Genomic DNA, 22509 nt, shown 5'->3' on the forward strand with positions numbered 1-22509 from the left:
AGACAGGTTTTGAAACTGACCCTTTCAACAAGTGAGTAAAGTAGAGCGATATGTTAAAATCATGATGTGATCTCACTGTTGGTAGTAAAGTGATATTTCTGAGTTTCTCAGGGTTAATATTGAGAAAGTGCAAATCCTGATCAAAATGAACAGTGGAGCTGCTGCTGACAGGTACTCAGATCTTCGGGTGTTTTGTATCTTTAATCCGCCCAAACCCGTTGTTCAGCATGAAGCAGCTCTTCCACAGCTCCCTGTGTTCAGTCTGTTTAAGGGAAACTTAAATTCTGCTTAATCATTAATCATGTTTGATGTCTGGATTAAGCCACGCTGAAAAATGCCTGTGTGTTAATAAGCAGAGGTACCATTTCTCCAGCAACCCCTCGCTGTCCTAAACTGAGAGCTAAAAATACACATGCACAGCGATGCTAAGAGCCAATTGAGGAGCTTTGCTGTATATTTACACAGCTTATTAGTGTCCAATTGAGCATGTGTCAGATTTCCCCCCCGGCATAGCTGTTGCAAAAACAACATTATGCCTTTTCCCCAATTTTATCTCTTCATAACTGGAATATGTTGTTCCTATTCCATTTAGGTTTTAATAGACACTTTTGGAAGAGCACTTTAAAAGCTCAAGCATCACTGAAGTGAACTCTTCAGCATATTTTACACTCTGCAGCAGTGAATTGTTTGTAGCTACTGTAGATGAACTTGAAAATGTGTCCTCAAACTGGCAAATTGCAATTCAAAGCAAAATGGAGTTGGTACACTGGGTATATTCATAAATGGCCAGCACTGGCTCCAGCTCCAGCTGCATTGCAAATAGGTGGAAAGGAAATGTAAATGCTAAATTAGTTTTCTATATAACACACAATCAAAATACTGACATCTATATAAAAAGATGATGAAAATAGACAGAAAAAATGTTTAGGTATTTGAACGATCCAAATTAAAAAGCTACGTACAGTAAGTGTACAAATACAATGGTACTCCTGTATCAACAGTATTATAATGAAACAGAGACAGACTGAAACCTATCAGGAAGCATTGCCAGGGTCACCTGAACAGAGCGCAGTGTTACTCGAGCCCAAAGCTCACACTGCAACAACACTCATTACCCAGGTCTCCATAGAGACAACCTCAGCAGCCTGTACTGGACCAGAGACCTGAATATCAGGAAGCTCCATCTCTCTGGCCAGGAGAGGTGCAAAATGTACAAATCTGATGGAGGCACTTCAATACAATTAATCTTTGCTGGTTTGTTTGGGGAAAGCAAATACACAGCAGAAATAATTGGATTTAAGATCAACAAACACGGCCTCTTTATCCTGCCTACAGTCAATGTAGCATTGTACAGACACAAGCACGATACAAAGAGAGAACTGTCATAATACAAAAAGCCTAATTCTACTTTCTGCCATTTTAATCTTTAAATCAATAGAAAAGGTCACAACAATTGAACCGAGTCCGTCCGTATGAATGGTACCGCATCTGCAGCGAGCACAAACGTAGCATTCATCACAATTACAACTGCTGTTGCTGCTGCCATTCAAAGTTTCCATGTAGATGTCTCCAGCAGCAGCCATTTTGCAACGCTGTTGCCTGGACCAAAGAGACTGGAAAAGCCATTCACAAGCAAAGCGATAGATCGTGCTCAGCAAACAGACGTTTCAGCACAGCACTGGGGGAGAATTGACATGGACATCAGTGTCCTCTCTGTCTTTTCTGAACGTCTCGCCTCAATCACAGAAGGGATTGTTTGCCACACCGCCATCACTGCTTTTACTCCATTCTCTCCTATAAATAACCGCTGCCTTCATTGAACCCTTCAGCATGGCCACAAAATGGTTTTCCTGTCATCTTTGCTTGACGCAACACCCTCTACTCTCAGTTCACATTGTGTCCACTTTTGATTTTTTTTTTTAACCCCTTTTCCTCCATGTACCTTTCAAAAGATTTTTCTAAATACCCTCATTTTCTTTTGAGCTGATATCTGCCCCCCACCATGCGCATATCCTACCCCTACCCACAGCCCCTTGTCCTCCTCGTACCCCCCTTCCTCACACACCCTTGTTGTATTCGCTGTAAAAAAAAAAAAAAAAAATCAGCCAACCTGAGTCCAAAAAAACAAAACAATCAAAACAAAACAAAAAATCCCCAGAACCACCACTTATCCGAGCTTTCCTTTCAGGACTCTACTGTGCATTAAATGCATTTTGCAAGATGTGCACTTGGGCAAGGGTGATAGGGCTTGTCTCATTTTTTTTTCCAATCCAAAATGACTCCATGTCTGTGCTTCTAATATGGCGGGTGCAATGCCAGAAAAAAGCACAGCCAACCTATTTAATCCCCTTTTTTCAGAGGACGCTCAATAGATTTAACAAAACATACACAAATATATAATTAGAAGTGCATGTTTCTTGATTTAATCCTCAATCAAAAATATACTTATATCCTTTCATGCAAGTAAATGTGATGCATCAATATACTTCTTGCTTATGGGGAAGATTCTGAATTAAAAATTAACTTTATATCAGTTTAAAATAATATTCAGTTTCATTAAGTAAATAATTGATCTGTTTGAATGCAGCTCACAGGCTGATGTGAGATTTAGATTTAAACAAACAAATACACCACGTAAACATGCAAATGTGTTAGAATTAAATTATTTACAAAAAAAATCTATCATATAATTTTTTTCTTACAAGTCTTGCACATGAAAATAAGATTGGAAACTGTTAATATGCACATTAAGCTTTCAAAATGATGTAGGCAAATGCACCTAGATTGAGGCCCAGTGCAGTTTGATGAGAATAAATAATTATTTCTTGTAGCAACTAAGAATGCTTCAAAAATAATTGTGAGGTTTTTATTTTGACTTGCAAGTTCCTAAAAAACAAAATGCACAAAAACTAATCTAATAAAATAGATAGAAAATAGATTAAAAGCCTTGCTCCTATTGCAGCACAGGCTGCACCTATCACTCAACCTACATTTCTCCTCTCTCTCTCCCTCTATCTCTACCTATCTCTCTCTCATTTTCTCTTTCTCTGCATACACACGTTAAGAAAAGCTTCAACTTAAATCTGGAAAATGCACAAAGTCAAACCTTATACTTAATGCCTATAAATGTTAATGAGGAGATCCAGCCCCCCACCCCCCCTTTAAAAAAAACCATGCACTGCCTGTGTCAGGACATAGCAACAGCCTGTTCCTCAATTTTCCATAGGAAAAAAAAAACAATCAATACCTTCAGTGTGGAATGCTTGCAGACTATTTCAGATTTGATCTGTACACCCAGTTCCCTGTGCTAATTAACATAAACTTGAAGTTTAACGTGCACAAATGCATCACCTACCATTCAAGATGCACTGGGAAAAGATAAGAGCCAATATCCACATGCCCCGCTCCGTTCAATATCCAAGCTTATGCTTTTTCTTCTTTTCTCCCTTGCACTCTTTCTTCTTGTTATTTTTTTTCCTTTTATTTCTTTCAACAAGTCTGTTGCAATGAAAGAAAAAGGGGGAGCTTTCAGGTCTCTCTCTTTTCTCCCTCCTTCTCTCTCTCTCTTCCTCAATCCTTCACGTTTAGAGGAAGATGAAGAGGAGGTTCGAGCTTCTGCTGCTGCTGCTGATTGTCTCCTGGTACAACGGGAGATAGTGTAGTATGATCCAGAACTGTGCGTCTCTTCCCCCCTTTGTCGGACTGACCGCACCGCGCCGGGCCTCAGTGCTGCCGTCCCCCAGTGTCGGAGCGCTGCGCTGCGTGGAACATGAGGGAGCTCGGCTCGGTGCGCTCCGGTCCAGGTGAGCTGTGCCACTGCTGCTGCTGCTGCTGCTGCTGAGTCAGAGGCTGGAGACGCATCGGACAAACTGCCTATGCGCACACCCAACTCCACCACGGTTAAACAATTAAAACAAAGAAAAGAAAAAAGAAAAAAAAGAACCAAAAAAGGGGCTCCAAAATCGGATGAAAGAAAAATAATCAATAAAGAATAAATAAATAAATAAATTAGAAGTCTACGCACGGAAAAGAGCCGAACATGTCATCTGCAGGTGTGTGTAGGACGAAATGCGTAAAAGTTGGATTTCTCGAGGATTAAAAAGCGCATAGAGTTGATTGTTAGCTCCGCTGAAAACTCATTCTCTCTTCGCCGCCTCTCTCCGTCCGGCGAGCAACAAGCACACGCATCTTCCCCCCGCAGCCGCACACACAAACTGCGCACACTGGTCCCTGCGCTTATAACCTGCCGTGGCTCAGAGCGCTGTGGAATAGGCTAAACCCTCGCCTCCTTCTCCGCAGCGGCTTTTCTCCCTCTCCATTGCCTTAAAGGTGCAGGGGTGGGGAGATTGGTTGGTGGTGGTGGTGGTGGTGGTGGTGGGTGGGGGTGGGGGGGCGACCAGCCAGCTGAGCCTCTGACGGAGCGTTAAAAAGCCCTCTTTTGTTTTATCACTGAGAAGACGGATGAAGGTGTCCCACACTCTGAGTGGGAGAACTGTGCATTAACATAAGCAAGAGAGAATTAGCCCATGCAGGACATCCTTGTGTGGTTTTAGCTGGCATTGCTGTGGTGTAGCAGGCTGGAGGATGGATGCTGAGGGAGGGAGAGGAGGGAGGGAGGGGGAGTGATGTAGGCTACACCTGACTGGATGCTACATGTAGGCATTTGGTAGGGGAAAAAATTCTAAATTATCTTAATTGGAGGAGATAAAATCCTGTCTTTTAATGTGTTTACTGGATAATTTATGAGCCCTGGGGGCGTTTGTGGGATCCTGGCTGCCGTACCCCTGCATTCATTAATTGACCTTGACAAATATAAGCAGTGACCCCCCTCCACCCTCCCTCCAATGCACCAGGGGGCATCAAAAGGCAGCCATGTCAGACATCCACAGCCCCTCTGCATGTGTTCACCTCCAATCAAACCATAGGAAGACGCTGTGGATTAATAAATGAATACTGAAAGATTTGGACAGCTGAAAAGCTTGTAAACCTTTGGTTATTTTGTAAATCTGAAGGAATGAATGAGAGTATGCAGGGAGTGAATGTCTCCCAAGCAAACATCCATGTTATGTTTTTCAGGCATAGTGTTATGATAAGAAAGTCACAACCGGGTTGTACATTACGATTTGAGATGATTTTACAGGCGCTGACACAATAGAAACTGCAGAGGCATCCGCTGCCATGTGACTGAATTTAGTGTGGCCCATTTATGTTCAAATAGCAGGCGAGCCATGCAGGCTTTAGCTCTCCTCCCAGACACTGTAACGTCTCTGAGGCTTAGCATCCACATCAGACCGACACATGAACACGCTCTGCACCAGGAATACAGGACCTGTCACCGCCTGTCTGGCCCCTGCATGCGCTTCCAGTCAGGCACCCGAAATAAAAACACATCATTATCACACACACTCCAGCCGCCCAAACCAAGATGGCAGGGAGGAAAAACGTGCTATTCTATTCTTCACACATTGTATACAAAGTGTGTTTTTTGTTTGTTTTGAATTTGTCTAATCCCTCTCTGCGTCAGTCTCCTCGGTTCCCAGCGGGGAGGGGTTGGAGGGTGGGGGGTTGTTTTTCATCCCGTTATATGGTGCTGTGTTCATTGAGATGTGCACTCTTCCTCTTCCTAAACTATACCTGCCTCTCTACTCAGACTGGTACTCTGAACGCACCACTACTCGTTTCAAATGGATTATTACTGGGATTCATCCATCCAGTGGCAGCTACCTACAGTATATAGACTGCCTGCAAATATGTGGCTAACATATCAACACCTAATCATATTTTCATTATGCCTGTGCCATTCTTTTGGCCGTTCAATTAGTTTTTCAGTCATAAAATGCAAATCCAGAAAGTGTGCATCGCAACTTGGATTTCATGCAAAACAATACTAACACTATCACATTTTAGAGCCACTGTGACAGACACATATACCGTATGTTGTTTAGAAAATATACACTCAAACACCAGCTCCAACTTTAACTTGACAACAACATATTTCCTTACCAGTCTCATTCACCGACCGCCTGTTATTCTGTCTTTAGTTTTATCCAATCATCCAGCCATATGGTTTCATCCCAGTGGAGTGGACTGCTGGGTACAGAGATTGGATTAAAATCTGACTGAATGGTCATCAAGAGATCAATTCCTATTTCTCTAATCCCTGCTTTACAGTAACTACATGATATGCAGTATGGGGTTATGATGAAACCAAATGTATTATCCTCTTTAAATCCTTCTGACGTTTAAATGTTAAACGTTCATAGACTTTTTTTTTCCATTCATAAATCGCTGCATTTTGCAGAAGGAAATTGACAACATCTGTAAACAGTTATTTAGGGTATAAACAGATTGGTAACACAATACATAATACAGACTTAATCTCTATGTGTTCCTATGCAATTATGATGCAGTTGAATGTCTTATTGCAAGAATTGGTCAATCAAGTTAAGTGACCTCTTGTTTTGGCCTCATTTTTCATGTAAGAAGTTGACACATGGCCATGTAAATGATACAACAGGCTAAAAGGCAGATGCACTAATATATTGGATACAGTTATAGGTCAAATTTGAACATTTCAATTTAAATATGGTCTTATAAGAGCATAGAATGACAAGTTGGACTTTTACTACTCATCACTATTATCATAACGTTTTGTTGTACGTATGAAAACTACAAGGGAAAGTGCACATCTGACACCAACTCTAAAAAGCAACTTCAAAATGTTTGACACTTTACTGTTTCAGTTAAGTGGACAAAAAGTCATCAAACGCTACAGATTCAGCACTCACGTCAATACTACAGTTATTTGAAGAAATTAGGGATGTTAATGAACCTGCCACACAGGATCCAACATCAAACTCTTCACATTACAATTCCTGGCATTTGGATAATTTCACCTTCTCAGTTTGCATTCAGTCGTGATAACTGTGATGCTTTATGCAGTGCTTTCGTGTACAAAAAGTGTCCAAATACTGTATAAGGAGAAACTCATTGTACCACATACCAACCACCTCCTCTTCAATAATGGAGAGACAAGACCTTTATAGGACATGGTTACTTTGTAAGTATTGTTTCAATTTGTTTGTTTTTAAGGGGACATTTAAAAGGGATACTTCACCAAAAATCGATAATTCACTGATTCTCTACTCACCGTCATGCCAAGCAAGGGTTTGGAGAATTTTCAGAGTTATCAAAACGTTTTTGTAGTTCCAGGGGGGGTCCGGCTGGCAATGGATTTTCACATAATGGCGGCGGATTGTGCTCACTTTTGAATGGTCCAAAACACACACTATGAAACATCCAGATACCTCCATACTGCTCGTCTGTACTGTCCCAAGTGTCCTGAAGCCGCCACATGAAAAGGTTGCTCGGAAGAAAATACTATTATCTGATAACTCTGGAAATTCTCCAAACCCTTCCTTAGAAAATTTGTGAATTATCGATTTTTGGTGAAGTAACCCTTTAACAATAAATGTACTATTCACATGTTACCTCACGCTCAGTTTCAACTGGTGTACAAGTATTTCCAATACACAGACATCACATTTTGATTGAAGACTTGACTACTGCAACAAGGGGGCTATGGATGCTTTACTTCGATACAGACTTTGGCCTCCATATCACTACTGTTGTACTTCAGCTTCAGCAAATCCTGTATTGAAACTCCCACAGATATGAGGTTAAAAGATCCTCAGAGGTCCGTTAAGACACCTGGTCTTCCTCGACATCCCTGGAGTGATGCCTGCAATGACGATCTTCAAGCAGTTTGTTTCCTGCTGCTGGAGAAATAACTAAGTGACTGCTCTAGTCATCACATTGACAGCACTCACGAATCACTGTTGCAGTTCATTCTCATGTCTCATCGCCTTAGTGATGTGCTTGGTGTTGCACATCTTTTGACATCATTTGAAGCTCCATTTTTTTTGGAGGCCCATTCCATCTCTTTTTGAAACAAGACATCTGAGATTATGGTTAGAGGCCAGTGATGCGTAGAGCACACAATCAGTCACAATGGGGGTGAGACACATTACCATTGCTTGTGCAATCAAAAACTAGAGTTGGCTGTTGAGATACTTCACTATGGACCAAAGTGATGGACCAAATGACTGACAGTCTAATAGAGGTATTCACAGAGCCACACCAAGAGCATGGCTAAAGAATGTGTTGTCTCGAAAGCTTGAAAATCATGCCACTACAATGGACCTGCATTGTCAAACAGGCATGTGCATATTGATTTATTTAAAGGGATAGTTTAGGTTACAGTACCTTTAATTGTCAGTGCTAGCTATTTTTAGAACGGCGGAGCAGAGCCGCGAGCTGCTCAGAGCTATGATTAGATTAGATTAGATTGCATTTATTGTCATTGAAAAAAGAATTCAACGAAATTCACGTTGCTTCTCCGCTGTGATACCACACAACACACACAAGACAGAATAAATAAAAAACATAAAACCTATAAAAACATGGGCGGCAGCCCTCCATTCTGACACACCGCTGTTCCAAAACCCCTCTGCAGCTGTCCAGGGTGCTGAACCGGGTAACGTTGTTTACACTCTGCGTTGTGGCTTTTGCGGTTAATTATGCACATGATCCGTTTGACCACAAAAAGGAAAAAAAAGGATCAATGCGCAGCGCAGAGTTTCTTGGTTTCCCTCATCAAACTCGTCAAATACACAATCCAACAACTCCAAAAGTTGTTGCCTGCACATTCACCACGCTGTAAGAGGTAAATTCATGCAAAACCGCCGATGCGTTTCCTGTCGGGGACAGTTTTTCGGCAAGCAGTCTCTGCATTTGCCTCAAAAACAACTCTGTCTGGTAACGTTGTGTTATTATCTCATAGCGTGGTGAATGTGCAGGTCACAACTTGTCCACCAGAGCGTTTTGGAGTTGTTGGATTGTGTATTTGATGAGTTTGATGAGGGAAACCAAGAAAGCCCATGAGCCTCCGTAGCGTAGCTCTGAGCAGCTCACGGCTCTGCTCCGCCGTTCTAAAAATAGCTTGCACCAACAATTAAAGGTAACAAACCTACTGCTATGACCATAGGGATTATGGCGATGGGCCAATTTGCCAAAATGTTGAACTATCCCTTTAACCAAACAATAATGCAGAGATGAAGAATGTAGAATAGCGGTTGTGCTGTGACAGTAGGTTTACAGAAGTTGGGTGAAACTGTGAACAGGGCCTATTATTATCCAACACAGCACATATTGTAACAAATGCTTGTTGGGTTGTGAGTATCCAGGCTCTTCTAGAGCTTTCATCAGTTGGTTACTACAGCTGTCGAGAGTCGAGCGCAGAAACAGTTTTATATCAGCTTTAAATTCTAGATGTTCGCAATTACGTCCATTAAGCTACTTGTATATCGTTGTTGTTCTGTTTATTTTACTTCTCTATGTGGTTTATGTTTATAGCCACTCATTTACAATATAATGTACATAAGTGACTTCAACAAGAAGCAAGTATACAGTGGGGAATAACAATATCCATTATTCCTAACGACCAAGGGCTGGATTCCCCGGGGTAAACTTTTATGACTCTTATTAATAAAATAATCTCAAGCATTTTGATTATATTCAAACAACCCAATAAAATAGATATCTGCTAATGTCTTAAAGATGACCAACGATGGCAGATTCATTTCAATATGCAACTCGTAATGAATAAGAGAGCTTTGCTGCCTGGGTCAGACTGTTGAATAATTCAAAGCATGTTATGAGGTATAAATAGAGGGATGGTGGGCTAACGTACATCCCGAGACCCTCGTTTTATTAGATCATCTTTGAATTCTTCTCCACGCCCATAAATTCTCAACGTAACGTGAGACAAAGTCACAATTCAAGTTTAATGAGTTGACATGTCTGCAGAATAAAGAAATGGAGAAATCGTGTTCCCTTTGAGAGTAATTCTCTTCCATTAGAGGGTGGAAAGTGCTGTGTCTGCTTGAAAATAAGCTGTGCCATAAGCTTCCCACTGCAGGTTACACAAGAAATTATACTCTCTAAAAGCCAGAGTAACAAAGAGTATAAAGGACAAATTCACCCCTGAATTCTCAGATGATGTTCATTAATAATATAATACCTGTAGATGTCACCTTTTGTGAACTTAACAGTGGGTAATTAGGGGGTTAGGGTTGGGAGGGGTATGTACTGTAGACATTGGAAGATCAAATCCTCTCCAAGCTGGAGGAGTGTTGTTGTTTTTCTGTAGTCCAGCTCAAATGAATTCCTGTACATATTTATTCATTCAGATCTTGGAAAAAGGCATAAATCAAAATCATCCTTAGTCTGTTATTAGAAATCTCCAGTGCCCGAGTTCAAATGGCAAAGACAGAAACTATACAGAATTTGGAATTGGCAGCTGAGGAAGTTAAAGCTCTGTTTTGAGGCTTCTTGAATGTATCTGAGAATGTGTATTTTATTTTATTGTATTTTATATATTTTCTGATTTTCTTTTTCTTTCATGTAATGGTTTTCATAATTTCATGTTACCCTCACGATAGGGGGAGGAGTAAGTTGTATAGATGAATGGAAATGAAATGAAATAAAATAAAGTAAAAAGTTGATCACAAAAAAATCATCCTTATGTATTTATAGATAATAATGGAGTTCTCATTACCATGAACATGTCTAAGCCTGGACCACTAACAGAACATTTTATAAGACTGTACTTCATATTTGCAGAACAACAACATGCACAAAGTTGTTATGCTGTTATTGTTGGTATTAATATTCACAACAGCCATCCGTGGGAGGTGAGAACTAATTCACTCTCTGGTGCAACCGGGATGAAAAACACTATATTGGTTTCCATAATCACCTTCCCTCATAAAGTAGTGACCAATTGAGTGGATAGGGCAGAGTTCCCTGATGGACCACCTTAGCAGATCTATACATTGATCGCACTCATTGACTACTTTGCATCTCACGGCTCAATGCGCTCCTGTCCAGTCCTGGTTGAGTGGACAGCAGGGTCACTCAGAGGTCCACTGCTTTTTGGACTGAAATTGCAGTTTTTGTGTAACACGGTTGATTTGTGAAAAATACATTTGTACATTTACACGGCGATGTGAATTTTCAGTCGGAGAACCACGTTATGATATTCACTGAGATACAGTATTAGTGTCCACTTTACAGCTCAGAACAAACACAAGCGATGTGATAAGACAAACTTAAAGCTTTGATCTGAGGCTTTTAAATCGTATTCTGATTCTTTATAGCGTGATTTCATCTGAAGACGTTTTGCTACAAAGGCTTTCTATGGCTTAGTTCATTACAGCTTTACAGGGTGAGTTTGTGCTTGTCCATACTGGTTATGTTCATCTCATTGTGACTGTGAAATTGCACTGACCAGATCTCTGGCCCGGCAAGAAGAGGCTAGACGACTTGTCATTAACAGAGCTAGTAGTAAACGTCTCTGAGTTCGACTCTTCTGGTCCGTAACTGTCCAACATGGGGTGGCAGCGTTGCTTAGTAACCACAGCACATGACTGACCTTATCGGTACGATCATAAAAATGTATGAAGTCCTTTTATTCATTTTCCCCTTCTCTGCTGTGCCCCTCTCTCTCTCTCTCCTTCTAACACACACAAACACACACACTCACACACGGATGCACACACAGTTCAGATGAACACATCCTAAATGCATTGTTCTTGTGTGTTTGTGTGTGAGGGAGAGAGAGAGAGAGAGAGAGAGAGAGCAGCAGGGTGGTAATGAAGGGCTATACCTGACACATGCCACAGACGACATCAAGAAGCAGGAGGGTGAAGTGTGTGTGTGTGTGTGTGTGTGTGGGGGGGGCATCTAGTGACAGGAAAATCAGCAGCTGGCAACAATCCTCACAGGGAAACTGCAGAGGAAGCCAGTGGGAGAGCAGGTCCACGTTCACTGGAATATTTCTAGAGAGTGCCGAAGCAGAAGCAGTAAGTAATGTTTCGTCGCCATGGGACCTCAGTTCGGAAAAAATCTCCATGTACAGTAAGTGAACGGGAGTCAAAGTTTTATTCCGTGATCCGATTGAATTGTGTCATGAGAAAAATATATGACCTTAAAGCAGAAGTAAGCGATCCGGTGGTTTTGGCTAACTTCCTGTCAGCCGATGGAGTTAGCAGTCCCCGCCCTCGTCCCTACGTCACCACATTCACGCGCATCCCTTGGCTGCACACAGAGAGGACCGGCATTTATGCCGTTCTCTCTCCTCATTGGATAAAGGTTGTAGGATACAAGGAAAGTTTTCTCCTCGGCTTACAGCAGAGCAGAGTGACTGACAGACCCGTGTTTCGGACCAAACACTCGATATAAGTGATTGCTGTCGGAAGACATAACTATTTAAGACTTATATTAACACAAACATTCCGCTTACTTCTACTTTAACCTACTAAAAACATCACGTTTCATGCCGAGAAATCATAAGTTTGTCGTAAAACGGCAACAGAAGAATGTATTTTGTGTGAAGACGCTCTACGGACTATAGATCTGGTGTCCCACAAAAAATATGTCAACAACTGACACGGGAAAGGGCACCAAGTGGTACATCCACCTACATCCACGTGTAGTCTTTCTGGTTCTGGTTGGCATTCTTCAGAATTTTATTTTACAATAGTTTTACAAACTGCTGATTTTCGCTATGTTTTAAACAGGTAGAGGTTATATTTTTTTTTTTTTCTCCTCATGGCACAATTCAGTCAGATGATCACGAAATAAAATTTTGACTCCCGTTCATTTACATGGAGATTTTTTCCGAATCGAGGTCCCATGGCAACCGTTACATCCTGCTTCCACTTCGGCGCTCTATTAGGGCCCAGAAGATAAACACGCAAGGTACGTAGATTGAGGAAATATAATGATATTTGGATTACAGCGCATGTTGTGTAATCTATAATCTGTTGTGCTTTCAGTATCACATCACTGTGATCTACTTAGTTGGGGTAAATCTGTCTAGTTTACAGTGTCATAATCTGGGAGTAAATCCACAGCAAAACATATTTACCGAACTGACAAGGTATCATGCAGTGGAAGCACAGTGTGCAACAGTGTGTGTGTGTGTGGGGGGGGGGGGGGGTTTCCGAGGCCTTTACAAGCCAGGAGCAGCACTGATGATGATCCCACAGAGGACGTTAAGCACTAAAGTCTGTCAGCTCATTGACACAGTATCACAGAGACTGCCTTCTTGCAAAGTGCTCAGCTCTATTGTTTCCACAGGGAGCACAGATGTTAGCCTTGCTGTCGCCGCCGTCGCCATCTTTTCGCCCTGACAACATCTGCACAGCTGTGTTGTTGGGCCGCCGCCGCCGCGCGCAGGCAGGAACGCCAACAACCCAGCTCTTGAACTGTTGACAGCCGGGGGCAGGTGGGGCAGATGGCAGGGAGGGGTGTCAGGGGACTGGCGCGGGGTGGGATGCGTGGCAGGTAGGGAGCGGGGCCGCCCATCTGGCCTCGGCGCTGGCGCTCTGCCCCGGGGCATCTTCAGCGTTTACTCGACAGAAAGCCTGTCAGGAGTTGGAAGTCACCTTGTGCAAAACGCTGTACTCTGTGGGCAGTTTCACTGGAGTTGAGAAGGGTGGCGATGTGTGTGTGTGTGTGTACTAGTGGGTGTGTGTGTGGGGGGGTAATCATACGCTGCAGTCTGCTAATTCCAACAGACAGTGGAAGGAAAAGAAAGGTTACTGACTAATTAATCCCACAGCAATGGCCCACCCAACTTTTTAGCCAGACCGAATCATATGTTGCGATCTCTTTTAATCTAATTAACTGTGTGTTTCAAATACACAAGCAGAAGACTAATACACATCAGGTGATAATATGGCTATATTGATATAAAAATGTAATTTTTCTCCAAATCATTACTCTAAAGCCCAGTCCAGGGACCAATAATGTTCACTGACATGAGTCGCATTACCAGATTACAGGTTCACACTTCCCAAACCAAACACCAACTTTTTGTACAGTAGCACACAATATAATTCAGATCAATGAAAGCATGGAACTCCTGACCACTGCCAATAACAACTAAACTCACACACAAACTAACATTCAAGAAGCAAATAAAAATATATCTTGGAATTTCATATCTGTAAAATAACATATGCGCACATACACATGATGCACACACACATACACACAAAGGGTTTTATGTAGTGTCGTAGGGTTTCTTGCTGTCATTTTCATTTGTTTTACCTTTCTATCTTATTTTATTTTGTTTTATGTTATGTTATTTTCTAACCACTGTACATTGGAGGATCTTACATACATTACATAAGTTTTTATTGACTTGTCCTGTCTTTTTCGTGTTGTGACTGTAGATGTATGTTTAAATCTACTGGTTTTAAATGTGAACCCCAGGAAGACGGTGCTCTAGAGCGCAGCTAATGGGGATCCGAACAAATAAAACAAACATCCTCCTCATCCTCGTCCACCACTTGCAAGGCATGTTTAACCTTTGATCTGCAACAATCTTGATTTATAACTTGTAATAAATTCAAGTTCAGAGGTGCTATAGAAGGCCTGAAATTGCTCTTGGTATTGAATAAATTACTTCAGTTTAAAGTCGGTTCGGAGTTGATATTATATCAGTATTTATTATAGTCCAGTCTCTTCGAGTCAAGACATTGTTTTGAATAAAGATGTTGTGGACCTCAGAGACCTTCCCTGAAAATGAGGCATGGGCCCGGAGAGTGTGACAGAGCTCAGCAGACCTACGGAGGACAATGACTGTTGACTGCAGCATGGGACAGTGCCCAGTGGGGGCTCTGGCCATGACCTGGACTGGCTGTCCATGGCAAAGAGCCAGCGCTGAAGAAAAGCGCTTTACGGATGGAGCATGTGGTCAGGTCATCGCTTCTCCTTCTCTCCTCCCCTTCTTCACAGCTCCCCCCTTAATCCCAGCCTGAAGCTCCCTCCCTTCCTTCTCCCCCTCACCTCACCCCTCTCCCCCCGTATCCAGCATATCACGAGGAAATGCCAACAGATGCCCAGTGTCTAAGACAGGCATTATGTTCTTAGAGGATGTCCTGGTAATTCTGCTTTTTGCCAGGCTGCTGATTATGACCATGTTGTTGAGAAATGGTGAGGATGAGACTGAGGCAGTGCAGAGGACAACAGGTAGCCATATCTGCTGGCTGGCTGGCTGGCTGGGTCACATGGTGCTGCCATCTATGCAAAACAAGATCCTCCAAGACCCAGAGGGGACACATGTCTGTTTGTAGTATATGACAAAGTGATGAGATTAACATTCATAAAATAAACAGACATATACTGTACAGGCAGACTGTTTGATAAATAAAATAACATTGCCGTTACTGTATTTAGCCATATTATCAGTGGTATCCAGGGGATAACTAAATGGTATTCAGGGCGGGGTATCTAAATGAGAGTGCGCTTACAGCAGCATTTAGTGTTGTATTTTATAACATGTTACTCATCAAGAATTTAAAACCGGAGGAGCAGGACTTCATTCGCTATAAGAGAATGTGTCAATCATGGGGACTCTGGGAGAAAGTGGTTTGTCAGACCCTGAGGGGGCCACACTGACCTAAATACAAAATTGTCAACAGAAATCCTACACTGACCAACCAAAAGAGACACAGAGGAAGCAAACATTTAACTCTGCAAAGACTGTGTCGGTTAAAACACCTCAAGTGGGAATCCACATCTCCAAAGGCTTCAATGTTTCATAGGAGAAAAGCCACAGATGTGCTTAAGGATCACGGTAAACAAGCTGATATTGTGTCTGAAAAACATTTCCTTATCCTCACTACATAAGATCTGCATGTTATTAGTGAGTAAGATCAGCCTCTAGGTAACTAGCTGGGTCAGTTTATGCTGTAAATCCCTTTGTTATTCCTATTGTTTATTACTTGTCTTAGGAGCTGAGACAGATGTTTTTGTCTTATTGTTTATTTCCATATGTTTTTTTTTACATGAGGGGTGAAAAGAGATCGTCAAGATTAAAGTTGAACCTTTCCAGTAAAGAGGATTTCTCCACAGCCTGCTCATCAGTGGTGCTGAACGGCTGAACGGGGGCAGAGCCACTGAGGACTGATGCCACCATGTGGTCAGGAGTGGTGCTGCAGGTGAAGGCCGACGAGTCCTGCAATGTCAAGACTGAGGAGATCAAGCTCTATGTTGTCTGGGGCTGTTTTTTTTTTTTTACATTCTTTACAGTGCATAATCTTTGGAAAGCTTATCAACTTGCTTCCCACTTGATGAGTTTGGATGATACGCCATTATACTCTAACGAGCTGCAATTTGGAAGATTTATGCTCATTTGTAATTCTTAAATGTTGGCAGGAACATGGTGTTTACTCATCATCTTAAGCTGACACAAACTTTCCAAAGTTAGACAGCGTGGTGCTATAATTAGAGTCAAACTGTAAATATGCAACATGCACTTTTATATGAAAATACATGGCAAGGGTTGGACAGAAAAATGTAGCTTAATACAGTGTAGATAGATACAGCCCAATAATAGTTACCTCTGCAATGCTGTGCAGGTAAAATGTTTGTTAAGACTGTGTCAAAGGTATTGATTCACCTATATTTAATTTTGACTGCAGTATTGTTGTACAACTTCCTCTAAACTTTCTCTTCAGGTTAACCACAACTGTGAAAGTTCTCTCCTCCCTCTTTCTCTCCCACTATGAAAGATCACAAGACTACTGATCCATGGACTGATGCAAACAGCACTTACGTGGTATTTTGTCTATGGATATTCTCATTCATCCAGGTCATCGTTCTTTTCTGGGCAAATTGAATCGTAGGCAACTGGACTTGTATTTTTCTGGGAAGAATCGCCTCTTATCCAAGGGGCTTCATCAGTTCGTACGCAACAAGTCTCACTAGTCCGCACTAGTTGCGAGTTGTGAGTCCAACTAGTGCAATACAAGTCCAGTTGCCTACGATTCAATTTGCCCAGAAAAAAAAGTGGTAGCTATTTTGTTTTCTATATTTTTGTCACTGCTGGTTAATCATTTTGTTTGATAATTTGGTTTTGCATGTTTGTAACTATAAAGACTGGAAATTGCAGTGGTGCAAAGTAAGGTGGTGTATCATAATTACAGATCTAGCAGTATGTAGTTCAAATGTAGTTAATATTATATTATGTTCATCCAACAACATTAAGGTTCTGCTTATAAATGCAACAATAAATCAATAATATAAGTATCTGCTGCTGTTAATACTTCTTCTAACTGGCAACGAGTAAAAAAACAATCATACAATATACTCTTAAAGAAGCATTTTTCTAAATTAACATTACATATGATGATATACAGTACAGTATATGAGTAAAGTAAGTTTACAAATTATTGCTCAGGAGATGGAGATTTTTCTTCACCTGCGATTGATCTGGATATTTCTAAAAAGAATTTCCTATGTGACCCCTGCTTTAAAGTGTACACACAAGTACATGTTGTCAGCTGGCCTGCACCCGTAGCACAGCGCTGGTTGACCTACAAAACCATTGAGAGTGCTGATGTTCGTCACAACTGCAGGACCCTGGTGTGTCGTAAAGACTCATGCTGATCTGAGAGTCTATGAGGCTTGACGCATGACATCGACCTCACGAAAGAATGGGGAGGGAGGGGGGGGTAAACACATAGCTGCCCAGTAACAAGGGCTCTCTTCTCATTGGCTGCAGAAGAATGTTGCATTGATCATACTCTTTGTGCAAAGTGACACATGGTTTTGATCCACGCACACGCACACACACAGAGCGAGGATTACAGTAACATGCTCACAGTCACAGACCTTGTGTGTGCACATGCACAGTCGGAGGCTTAGACATGCACACGCACGCACTCCATCACCCTGACACATACACACAAAATTACACATACACACATCTCATATTCACACACTGACAATGTGTTGGTGAGAACTAGGGCAGAATCACACCAGTAAGCCTCTTTTTTTTCCTTAAATATCCTCTGAGAATTCAGTTTTCCCCACCCAAGATTAGCACTTAGCCCCTAGTAACAGCGCTGTCATTGTGTTGTTACACATCACTCACTCTGGTTCATACTTTGTGTCAACACCATTTCCTCTCCTCTGTTTTAATATCCAGCTCCTTTTCACAACAACAACATCTAGTTTCATGCCTATGAATAAAAACGTGAATTTTCAGTTTTGCTGCCACTCTGACTTTTTACCTTATATAAAGATATTTTCAATGCTGCCTAGTCGACCATATCTGGTTCTACGTCATGAGAAGAGGGACAAACTGTTTTTCAACTTTAAAAAATAGAAGAAATTCATAAATAAAAATATTTATCTGGATATAAACTTTCACATTGTAAAAATTAGACATGAAATATCAAGACACTTTGTAAGGTTAAGAGATCAGCACTGAAAATGTAAAAGCTGGCACTACAGTATCCAATCATACAGTGTGAAACAAACATGATTGGAAAAATTTGAGTCAGTGATCAGAGAGTAGCTGATTCTATTTCCACCCAGGATCCAACAAGATTCAAATTGTTGTTTTTTTTTTTTTTTTTGCACATCCACTGTTTTCAAGAGATGGACTAGAATAACAGCCTTGGCCCAGTACCAAAGTGTTTGATGAGGTCTAATCAGTGCATCCTTGAGTCTAAATGAATGTTGACAAATTCAAGAAGCCAAAAAGCATGATTTGGCAGTGACTTTGACCTCTGATTGTCAATATGTTGACAGTTCATCAATGAGTCCACGTGGACATTTTGCCAAATTTGAAGGGATTCCCTTGAGGAGTTCCTTGTTGCCCAAAACAATGTTTTGTGAGGTCACCGCGACCTTTGACCACCAAAATCTAATTAGTTCATCCACGAGTCCTCCAGGAAAAAATAAGAGTATACCAAGCATTAGGGGTGTGCCAAAAAATTGATTCACATAAGAATCGCAATTCTCATTTAATACGATTTAGAATCGATATAAAATGCCCCAAAATTGACTTAAAATTTTTTTTAAAAATGAAACAAATCTGCCGGCTGTAGGCCTCCATTTCCTTAGAATTTAAAAGGCAGCATATTTAACTGCACTATTTCTTTTAAAAAAGAGGCACTTTTAATTTTGTTACTTAAGCAATATGTGATATTGCTTTTATGCAACAGTTTCAACAATTCCATCTAAGCATGGATACATGTTTAAAACTCAATAAATGTGAAAAGACACTTTAGTCATTCTGTCTTGCAAAGCAGACTGGAGTAGATCATGAGGATCCTTTGCACACCGATAAGACTGAAGCAGAAATCATTAGGAATCAAATCGTTTTGAATCGAAAATCGATTTTGAATCGAATCATAGCCCCAAAAATCAGAATCTAATCTAATCGTGAGATAGTAAAAGATTCCCACCTCTACCAAGCATATATTCACAGTTTCATGTGTATCAAAGCAAACCAGTTGTGTAGGCTAAAACAGTATTTAGAACCACAGAACAACTGAAACATCCTAAATGATAGTGCAAGCACTTCTTCCTCAGCTTTCATGTAGGTAGTGCGTTTTGTCATTCAACTCTTCAGCCTCTGCTAAGCTGCAACACTGAGTCTGGAGAGCTGATGTAGGGATCTATCTAGCGAAAGACTGTTTGCTCAACACTCCGGGGTTCCCTGGTCTTCCCATGCCTCATTTGAAAGGCAACAAGAAAAAAGGCAAATAGATGAAAGGCGGTCCCCACAGTGGGAGATGATGCAACAAGGGTCCTCACGCTAAGGACGCAGCTATTCAAATGAGTGGCTAATTGTGGCATCTGTTAACCCATTGAAGAGGTGTCAGTGCAGTATCATGGGTCTGTTAATTGGTACAAACAGGTAGCAGATGCAGGCTCTGGGATTGAGCATCTGCCAATTAGCGAGCCAACCTCCATGAGCAGTGATTAAACAGCCAAGCTGATGGAGGGAGATCAAAGAGGAGGAGAGGAGAGGGGAGTTGAGGAAACACGGAGAGGAGAAGAGCGTTTTTAAAGTCCCTTTATAAAACCATTACAACCAAACCCTGTCAACCAAATACAAAAACCTTCCTCTGATCCAAAATTACCCGCCCAGGCGGCCAACCCTCGCAGTACCAAAAAAGTTCACCAATATCTGTATAATCTTCCAAGTACAGTATTTTGGGGGCCAAAAAATAAACAAACAAAATTAATGATCCTCACAGAGACCCTGAAAACACCTTTTCCAAACCTAACACAGTGATTACAGCCACGGACACTGAACAAATAAAAGTAACAGGGTCAATCTGAGAACAGAAAATACACTCCAGGTGTCCCCTTTCTCTGTTTGTACTGTACTGTACTGTAGGTATGTGTGCTGCCTGCTGTCCACTTTCCAATGGGAAGCTTGTAGTGATCATCTGCTGTCTTTCAGGAGATACAAAATTCAATCCCAAGTGACACCTTCATCTTCGCCAAAGCAGTTGGGATTGTGGCAAAGACTTAAGGTTACCAAGTTATTGGCAATCACAACTCTTTCCCTGTATAAAAACTTGTGCAACCACTACCAGTCAAACATCATTATTCGCTATAATTATTCATCATATACAAGAAAAAAAACGTACTTGCTCATTACTGCATCCTGTGACTGCTGCACGATTCTCTTGATGTGGGTCAATCTCTTCTGGATGAACCTGCGCTTGGATCTTTGGACTGCCCGGCTCTCGAAAATATGTAGTAGGCTACGCAAACATCCTTCTACAAAATGAGAAAAAAAGCAAGTTTTAGTTTGATTGTTCTGGGAGCATTTGTTGTGTGAATGTCATGCATTGCATACATAGATAAACCTACATGCCTAGGGTCCATCCACCAAAGTCACGCCTCTTGCTTGATAGATTAAACATCTTCTCAGGTGTCCCAGTAGCTAAGCCAAGCCAGTGAGCCTGCATGCACAGCATCTTCCACCTAAATTGAACAAAGCCATAACTTACTGTATGTTGTCAGCTAGCTACACCTGTACTGTTGCTACTGTGCTGCTATCTGCTTTGCTTGTGCTGTATGTTGACTGGTGACCAGAGCAGAGGCCTAGCAGCCAGAATCAAACACCTGTGTGGCTGAGCAACACCTTACAGTAAGAAAAATGCACATCATGTTAAGGATAAAATGTCTGTCAATATCCTTCTCATCAGCGATAGGATACATCACTGAATAACGCCACCATTTTTAAAATGAACAGATAATGAGGTCGGGTACAGCAGCTTCCTGTTGGCTACTAACTTCTCCACATTTGTTTCTTCAGCAAAAAGTAACAACTATTCACCGATAGGAAAGCAACCAACACACAGTAGATAAGTAGGCTACTGTTACCTGCTTACCTGTTAATTGTGGGAAACCATGTTTTAATTTGACAATCTACTGACATTCTTCCCGCCGCCTGCCGCGCGCTCACGGTTTGATTAGAGATGACGCAGCAGCCAGGTGTGTCTGGTCTTGGTCTTTCCCAGGTGTTTCCTGCAGCAACGCCTCCCACACGGCGACAGTGACACCTGCTGGTGGTTTACTGGTACTACCACTGAGACAGTACTAGGCCCGACAGCACAGTCCCCTGAAATGTGCTTTCCTGGAGGATTTGTACTTTACTTGAGTATTAGATTTCTTTGGTGGGCTACTTATTATTACTCTTACTTGAATACATTTCCAAGACAAATATTTTTACTTTTACTCGAGTTAATTTCTAGGAAGGCTGAAAAGTACTAGTTACTTTCAGGTCTGCTCTTTTTTTTTCTAAAATAGGCTACTATTGGACACAAGCTGTGTGTGTTGTCAAAGAAGGAAACCCTAACCCTAACCCCTAAAAGCAAGCAGGAGAGTTCAAAGGTCCTTAAATTCATTTAGAAAAAATTATAGTAATTCATTGATGTGAAAAATAAGAAATTTACTCTTACTCTTACTTTTACTTAAAGTAAATTTAAAAGCATGTACTTATAAGTACCATAAAAGCAAGTACTTTTTTTATTCTTACTCGAGTAACATGTCAACTGAGCTACTTTTACTTGTAACAAAGTAAATTTTGACCAGTAGCCTAGTATTTGTACTCTTACTCAAGTACTGGGGTCGAGTACTCTGTCCATCTCTGCTGTTTTGAGAGAATAGTCTGTTCACTCCTTCTCCTCCTCCTCCTCCTTCTTTCTTTTTTTTTTCTTGCAGCAGTCTCTATTATTTGGAGTAAACAAGAAACAGCTTCACCTTTTCTAAAAGCAATTTCACACAGCAAAAATAGCACAAGAATATGTTCATTCATGAGGCGGTGTAACAGTCATAAGATACATTTGAAAAATTAGATAAGAAATACAGCCAATAGGTAAACAGAGACAAATTCACCCAAAAGGATGTGGTGGCTTTATATTAGACCAGAAGATGTTAATGTGAAACCTGAAACCTGTACACTGAATTTACATAATATACAAATTAACTGGGAGTTTAACTGGGACATGTTGTGCTCATCTGCTGTTGTTACTCATGTTACAATGTGCTGAATTGAATCCATTAAAGGGCCACGTCTCCAAACTGACCCTAGCACCATAAATGTCATAATTTTAACCAGAG

The 22509-nt window shown here is 41.3% G+C and overlaps 1 protein-coding gene across 4 annotated transcripts in view; it reads right to left on the reverse strand.

Annotated features, from left to right (window-relative positions):
* Window positions 1-4346, reverse strand: part of dscama (Down syndrome cell adhesion molecule a) — a 105641-nt gene extending 101295 nt beyond the window's left edge. For 2 of the 4 annotated variants that reach the window (XM_085797358.1, XM_085797356.1), the window contains exon 1: window positions 3356-4245. In XM_085797358.1, the coding sequence (XP_085653484.1) occupies window positions 3356-3398 (43 nt within the window). In that variant the 5' untranslated portion in view covers window positions 3399-4245. Of the gene's footprint in view, window positions 1-3355 lie in introns of all 4 variants that reach the window. The other 2 variants (XM_085797357.1, XM_085797355.1) reach the window with 2 other exon arrangements.
* Between the last annotated feature and the right edge of the window lie 18163 nt (window positions 4347-22509).

This window comes from Trachurus japonicus, chromosome 14 (genome assembly GCF_045865225.1).
Source record: "Trachurus japonicus isolate A0001 chromosome 14, Traja_1.0".
In the NCBI taxonomy this organism is placed as follows: domain Eukaryota; kingdom Metazoa; phylum Chordata; class Actinopteri; order Carangiformes; family Carangidae; genus Trachurus; species Trachurus japonicus.